Raw genomic sequence first — 8,053 nt, 5'->3', positions numbered from 1 at the left:
GGGGGGGGGGAAGTTGGTGCGTCTTATACGGCGAATACACACCTATCTGGTCGGTCCCTGCGGCCATCAACGGCCGGGACCCGCGGCTAATACAAGATATCACCGATCGCGGTGATTCCCTGTATTAACCCTTCAGACGTGGCGATCAAAGCTGACCGCCACGTCTGAAGCGCAAGTCGTGCTGTTCAGGACCGCCGCGGTGAAATTGTGGCGTCCCGAACAGCTTACAGGACATCGGGAGGGAACTTACCTGCCTCCTCGGTGTCTGCTCCTTGCCGGGATCCCCTGCATGGCGGCACTCTCCTTCGACGCCATCACGTCGTCATCCAATAGGAATGGCGTGCGTAGCGACGTGATGACAGAGCGTGGATTCCGTGGAAAAAGACGTCCGGAGCGTCGGGGGACACCCCGGGGACGCGGCGACAGCGATGGAGCGACATCCAGGGCAGCGGTGACGGGTCCGGAGCGGCAGGGACACATGAGTATTACCTCCTATCCAGTGGTCTTCAACCTGCGGACCTCCAGATGTTGCAAAACTACAACTCCCAGCATGCCCGGAGCATGCTGTCCGGGCATGCTGGGAGTTGTAGTTTTGCAACATCTGGAGGTCCGCAGGTTGAAGATCACTGTTGGGTGCAGAATCTTTTTTTTTCTAGATTTTGCACCTTTAAAATTGGATGCATCTTATATGCCGGTGCGTCCTATAGGGCGAAAAATACGGTACAGTATATCTTGCTCTTTATAATTTGAGAATCAATACAAAATTGCAAGCACATTATACACTTTAATTGCTTTAAACTTTTAAATGGACTAATAAAAGCTATATTTTAGGCACCTCTAACACCCAGTTTAATTTTGGTCAGCTGGTGATTAAGATAACTAGAGAGGAGCGAACTTACAGTAAATTCGATTCGTCACGAACTTCTCGGCTCGGCAGTTGATGACTTTTCCTGCATAAATTAGTTCAGCTTTCAGGTGCTCCGGTGGTCTGGAAAAGGTGGACACAGTCCTAGGAGACTCTTTGCTAGGACTGTATCCACCTTTTCCAGCCCACCGGAGCACCTGAAAGCTGAACTAATTTATGCAGGAAAAGTCATCAACTGCCGAGCCGAGAAGTTCGTGACGAATCGAATTTACTGTAAGTTCGCTCATCTCTAAAGATAACTCAAATAACCCATAAGAAAATGCAGCCCAAAATAAAAACACGTTTCTTTTCTCTCTTTTTTTTTTTAATTACTTTGCAGTGATAAACAGCAATTCCGTAATAAAACTCAGGGACAAAACTTTGGTTGCAGGCAAAACAAAGAGAAAAAAAAAAAAAAAGCATTTTAACATTTCTAAAAAGAAATGAACCAAAAAAAAATTATATATATATTTTCATCCAAAAATCATAAAACAATTGCCAAAAATTATTAGCTTCAGTATACGTTGCAGGCGTGAAATTGAGATGTCTCAGGCTATGTTCAGACGGCGGAAATATTCCACACGGAAATTTAGTTGCAGCAGAGTTCCACTGTTTTCAATGCACACCGCAGAATTTCCGCATCTGCCGTGGTAAATGCCGATTTCGTCTCGGAAACACCATAGACTGCGCCTATCCCAGGGGTCCTGCGGGAATATCAACTCGGGAAGTCTGCCGTGTGAACATAGCCTTAGAAGGCTGCCATCATCAAACGAAAAAAAAAAAAGACTGGGTTCTGTGCAGGACGGAACGCTGTCAGAAATCAATAGCTCACGTTGAGATAGAAATTAAATGAAATTTTAAAAATTGACTAAATTATTATTTTTTTCAAAGTAGAAAGTGGTCAGAATTTTTTTTTTTTTTTTTTTTATTATTTTCTATTCCTGCAGATTTTATGTTTCTGCTACACGGGCGCTGGACATGTAGCCCTTTAAATGCTACAACAACCCCTGCAGGGTTTACAGTTCATCCAAGGATGAGTGTTCCAAGAGTGCCCCCTAGTGGCGGCATGAAAAGTATCGTCCGATTTTTAGCGAAGAAGCCCCTGAGTGCTGTGGGTGAGACATGCCATGACGGGACAAAGAATAAATATAGATTTCAGGTGTTCAGCTCCAGCACACGGGGTAAAGCAGCACGTCGCTTAGCGGCTCCATACAGACATACACGTTTGCATTCTGACTAACATTTAAGGAGGAGAAGTGCGTTGCATAGACCTCAGACTTCATTGTTCCAGCTCCTTCTTTACTTCGGCTACATAATGGTGATCGGCACCGTGCGCTATCTCCATAATAGCGATGGCCTAGAGGGGAAAGCACATTGCACAGAAAAAATTTAATAAAAAAAAAAAGTGACCAACACGCTGGGAGAACAGCCAAACTCCATGCAGATGTGACCCACAGTCTAAATAAAAACCCAGGACCACGGAACAAGTGCCAAACACAGTTACCTATTGGTTACTTTGATTCCAGAAATATTCTACTAATATCCTGCTGACACATCTGCGCGGTTTGTTACACTGTGTCAGGCATTTTTGCGTAACAAACAAGCACCTACACTAAGACACAGGTAGAATGCATTTTAGGTAGGTCTACAGACCCCACACTGAAAGCACCATTAGGGTCTATTCACACGGCAGAGTTTCTGCTTGCCAAATTCCGCCTCAAATTAAAGCCCATAGACTTCTATGGGATTCCGCACTCCAGTTCACACTTTACGATAGCGGAAATTCAGAAGTGTAAGGCTGGGTTCACACTGTGGAATTTCTGGGCAGAATTTGTTGGGAGATCAAGCCGGCGGCACTAGGACCGCACGGACTGCATTGCCGTCCCCATAGATGTCAATGCATTCTGAGCAGATCTCCCAAAAGATCCACCCAGAAATGTATTGCCGTCTATGGGGACGACAATGCAGTCCGTGTGGTTCCTAGTAGGGATCGACCAATATCGTTTTTTTTAGGGCCGATACCGATAATTGGTGGAGGTTAGGGCCGATAGCTGATAAGTTATACCGATATTCCGGTATATACCCCCCCCCCCCCCGCTGCAGATCATTGATTTAAAGCGGGCGCTTTAAATCAATGCACTGCAGTGGCTTTTGTGGTGCCATAGACCGCCGCTGCTCTCTTTTCTCCCCCTACCTGTCAGGATGGTCCTGAGTCCTATCACTGCCACCGCCCCCCTACCGCCCCCCCGCACCGCCCCGGCCCCATTGCTTCCCCCATCCCCGGTTTTATAATTACCTGTTCCCGGGGTCCACTCTACATCTGGCTCCGGTGGCGTCCTCCTGAGCTGTCACTGTGCACGGTGATTGTGACGTCACGTCGCGCACGTCACGTCACTCGTCATTGAGCACAGTGTAACGCAGGACGCAGCAGGAGCCAGAAGTAGCGTTGATCCCGGGAACAGGTTATTATAAAACCAGGGATGGGGGAGGCAATGGGGCCAGGGCGGTGGGGGGTGCGACACGGTGCGGCGGGGGGGGGCGGTCGCAGTACGTGGGGGCAGTGCGGGGCATTATCGGCAAGGTAATTGCCGATACCGATAATGCCCAAAATCGTGATTATCGGCCAAACCGATAATCGGTCGATCCCTAGTTCCTAGTGCTGCTGGCTAACTCTCCGGCAGAAATTCTGCCCTTTAGACTAGGTTCACACTACGGAATCTCCGGATTCCGAGTGCGGCCAGCGCTGACTGAATCAGTTGGTGCTAGGACGGCGCGGACACTGCAGTCTCCAATAGACTGCAATGTGTTCCGTGAGTATTTCCGCCTAAGGAATGAGAAACGCTATTCTTCTTCAGGCGGACATTTTAAAGCGGATTTTCCGTTCACAAATTCCAAAGTGGGTAAACCCATTCACTATACTCTATATTTCAAAGCAGAACTTCAGGCGGAAATTCCGTATTGTGTGAACCTATCCTTAATGGGAGTGCGGAATCCCATAGAAGTCTATCGGCTTTAATTTGAGGTGGAATTCTGAAAGCCAAAATTCTGCCGCGTGAATAGACCCTAATGGTGCTTTCAGTGTGGGGTCTGTAGACCTGCCTAAAATGCATTCTACCTGTGCCTTAGTGTAGGTGCTTGTTTGTTACACTGTGTAATTCCCTTGGTCCTAGAGGGATTAAAGGGAACCTGTCATTTAAAAAAAAAAAAAGTTTTTTTTATATATTTAAATAAATACAAAATATTTTTATATTCTTTATTAAATATATACTTTGTTTTTTAAATATATACAATGTTATAAAAAAATATAATATATATCAAAAGTTTTATATAAACTTTTGATATAAAATAATTTTTTATATATAAAATAATTTTTTATATAATATATATAACTTTTGATATATATTTTTTATTTATTATATATATATAAAAAATTATATTATAAAATAATTTTTTATATCTAAAATATTTTTTTATATATCAAAAGTTTTATATATAAACTTTTGATATATATTATAAAAATTATGTTTTTTATAATTATATATATATATATATATATATATATATATATATATATATATATATATATATATATATATATATATAGACTGACGAACAGGGAACCTTTTGAAATTACTTTATTATTAAAATTATGAACACTTGTCGGGTATATATTAATAGATCGCACCTTAGCTGCCTATTTCTTGCCTTAAGCGTAATTATCATAAAGAGACATGTGTCTTGCTTCTGTCTTCTTGTTGTGTAATATCAGGCAGTGTTCAGACTGTGCATATATTATGCGTTGTATTGCTATGCACAGTTATTTGCAAAAGTGGCTATGTGCAAAATTCTTCTTAACTTTCGCAATTAGTATATCAGGCAGTGTTCAGACCGTGCATATATCATGCGTTATGTTGCTGTGCACAGTTAATTGCAAAACTAACTATGTGCAGGAATTCTTCTTAACCTTCGCAATTAGTATATCAGGCAATGTTCAGACTGAGCATATATCATGCGTTATGTTGCTGTGCACAGTTAGTTACAACAGTGGCTATGTGCAAAATTCTTCTTTACTATATCCATTAGTGTAGTGCTTGTTCTTGTGAGTACATTGCATATATAGCCCTCATTTACTCATAGCCATGAAGTATTCTTGCACTGTCCACAGTTTCTTATTGCACTATTAATTATTACATATGCCACTTAGCTTATTTTCTTTTTCCTTTAGGAGATAAGGTGCGTCTTTGGCATCCTTGGAGCTTGAATGTGCATGTTAAGCCGATCCTAAGCCGATCCTACGCGTTTCCTCTGTGCGATTCTTCAGGGACCTTGTTGCGGCTTTTTAAAAATCTTGGCTTGCATCTTTTTGTGTAACCGGCTCCTTTTATGTGTGTGGCTCTGATGCCGGCCATACTCCATTTTTGATTTTCCCGCCGTGCTTTATACTCAATAACTCCTCCTTCGCTCCGCCTATTACTTTGGTCCGCCAATCTCCAGCTTGCGCATGGAACCTGCGCTCTCTATTGCCGTGGCTGGACTCTCTCAGGTATGGCTGGGGGGGGGGGGAGTGTCTTCTATACTCAGGTGTGCTGTTCAGCCCTCGTTCTGAGCTCTGGACAGTCAGTGGACAGGTAGCTTTTCTTGCGTTCCAGCTGTATTTTAACTCTTTAATCACTGGATTTCGTGTTCTTATTTTCCATTTTTCCATTTTCCACAAGAAACAGCCACAAATTCCCTGCTTCGGTGGGACAGCTGCCACCCACGACCACTGAAGCAGGGAATCCCAACGGGCCAGTACCTCCGTATTAGGAGAAATTGTTCCACCCTGGATGAATTTATAAGCAAAGCAGGAGAGCTTCGCACCAGACTCAGGAATAGGGGATACCCCAACAAAATAATAAAAAGAGCTTATCATAGAGCACTGAAAGCAAATAGGTCCTCACTTCTGACCCCAAAGAAAAAAGACTGTAAAGAAGGAAAAGAAATATCCAGAATAATAGGGGTATATGATGACAAAGCCAGAGAGATAAAACAAATCCTCAGCAAATATTGGAGCATACTAAGGCTAGATGATACTTTAAAAGAACTGATCCCTAGTGAACCTCACATCACATACAAAAGAGGATGTAATCTAAAGGACAAACTAGTCCATAGCAACTTTGAGAGAATCCCAAGTGAGAGATGGCTTACAACGAAACCCAACGGAACATTCCAATGTGGTAAATGTACAATGTGCCGATATATTAAAAAAGGAAGCAAATTTAGTAGTGCAGTAACAAAAAAGGAATATCAGATCAAACACTTTGCCAATTGTGAAACAAAAGGAGTAATTTATCTCCTAACCTGCACATGTCCACTAAACTATGTGGGCAAAACTTTTCGGAATTTTAGACGAAGGCTCCAAGAACATGTAGGGGATATAGTGCACATGCGAGACACCCCGGTAGCAAACCACTTTGCCTCCCATCACCAAAGTGATTTACAAGGTCTTCAGGCACAAATCATTGAAGTTATACCCTCACCAAATAGAGGAGGAGATTGGGATAACATACTCCTTCAAAGAGAAGCCTTCTGGACCTTCACTTTGGAAGCAGTAAAACCGGAGGGTTTAAATGACTTTATATCCTACGCATGTTTTATCAAATAATATAACCTACAGCTGTTTACTAAAATACTAGTAAAAATACTAGCAAAACAACATCAAAAAACCTAATATAACAGTTGTCAACAGAACATCAATTAATATGCGAAAAAAACAAATAATGCAAATAATGGAAAATAAGAACACGAAATCCAGTGATTAAAGAGTTAAAATACAGCTGGAACGCAAGAAAAGCTACCTGTCCACTGTCTGTCCAGAGCTCAGAACGAGGGCTGAACAGCACACCTGAGTATAGAAGACACTCCCCCCCCAGCCATACCTGAGAGAGTCCAGCCGCGGCAATAGAAAGCGCAGGTTCTATGCGCAAGCTGGAGATTGTCGGACCAAAGTAATAGGCGGAGCGAAGGAGGAGTTATTGAGTATAAAGCACGGCGGGAAAATCAAATGGAGTATGGCCGGCATCAGAGCCACACACATAAAAGGAGCCGGTTACACAAAAAGATGCAAGCCAAGATTTTTAAAAAGCCGCAACAAGGTCCCTGAAGAATCGCACAGAGGAAACGCGTAGGATCGGCTTAGGATCGGCTTAACATGCACATTCAAGCTCCAAGGATGCCAAAGACGCACCTTATCTCCTAAAGGAAAAAGAAAATAAGCTAAGTGGCATATGTAATAATTAATAGTGCAATAAGAAACTGTGGACAGTGCAAGAATACTTCATGGCTATGAGTAAATGAGGGCTATATATGCAATGTACTCACAAGAACAAGCACTACACTAATGGATATAGTAAAGAAGAATTTTGCACATAGCCACTGTTGTAACTAACTGTGCACAGCAACATAACGCATGATATATGCTCAGTCTGAACATTGCCTGATATACTAATTGCGAAGGTTAAGAAGAATTCCTGCACATAGTTACTTTTGCAATTAACTGTGCACAGCAACATAACGCATGATATATGCACGGTCTGAACACTGCCTGATATACTAATTGCGAAAGTTAAGAAGAATTTTGCACATAGCCACTTTTGCAAATAACTGTGCATAGCAATACAACGCATAATATATGCACAGTCTGAACACTGCCTGATATTACACAACAAGAAGACAGAAGCAAGACACATGTCTCTTTATGGTAATTACGCTTAAGGCAAGAAATAGGCAGCTAAGGTGCGATCTATTAATATATACCCGACAAGTGTTCATAATTTTAATAATAAAGTAATTTCAAAAGGTTCCCTGTTCGTCAGTCTATATTAAAACTTGGGAGACCTCCAAAACTTATAATAACGGGCAAACCGATCAGTGATATTAATTATATATATATATATATATATATATATATATACATACATACATCTCTCTATATACACATACATATATCTCTCAAAGTTGTCAGTCAGGATCTCAGTGCTGAGACCCCCACCGATCACGAGAATGGAGAGAAGTGCCCAGAGATCATGGAGCAGCAAGACATAGACCAGGGTGTAATGCGTACTGCCACATGCCTATCCCCACCTGTTCTCCTGATTGGTGGGGGTCTGT

At 42.3% G+C, this 8,053-nt stretch overlaps 1 protein-coding gene across 1 annotated transcript in view; it reads right to left on the bottom strand.

Moving 5' to 3' along the window:
* Positions 1 to 1,211: 1,211 nt before the first annotated feature.
* The window catches only part of SMYD2 (SET and MYND domain containing 2), a 58,687-nt gene continuing 51,845 nt past the window's right edge, over positions 1,212 to 8,053 (bottom strand). Inside the window, exon 12 of the mRNA XM_056568319.1 lies at positions 1,212 to 2,261. Within this exon, the coding sequence (XP_056424294.1) occupies positions 2,184 to 2,261 (78 nt within the window). The 3' untranslated portion in view covers positions 1,212 to 2,183. The remainder of the gene's footprint in view (positions 2,262 to 8,053) is intronic.

This window comes from Hyla sarda, chromosome 3 (assembly GCF_029499605.1).
Source record: "Hyla sarda isolate aHylSar1 chromosome 3, aHylSar1.hap1, whole genome shotgun sequence".
Classification (NCBI taxonomy): domain Eukaryota; kingdom Metazoa; phylum Chordata; class Amphibia; order Anura; family Hylidae; genus Hyla; species Hyla sarda.
Note: the sequence above shows the minus strand (reverse complement) of the source record. Positions and strands in the feature narration are given on the sequence as shown.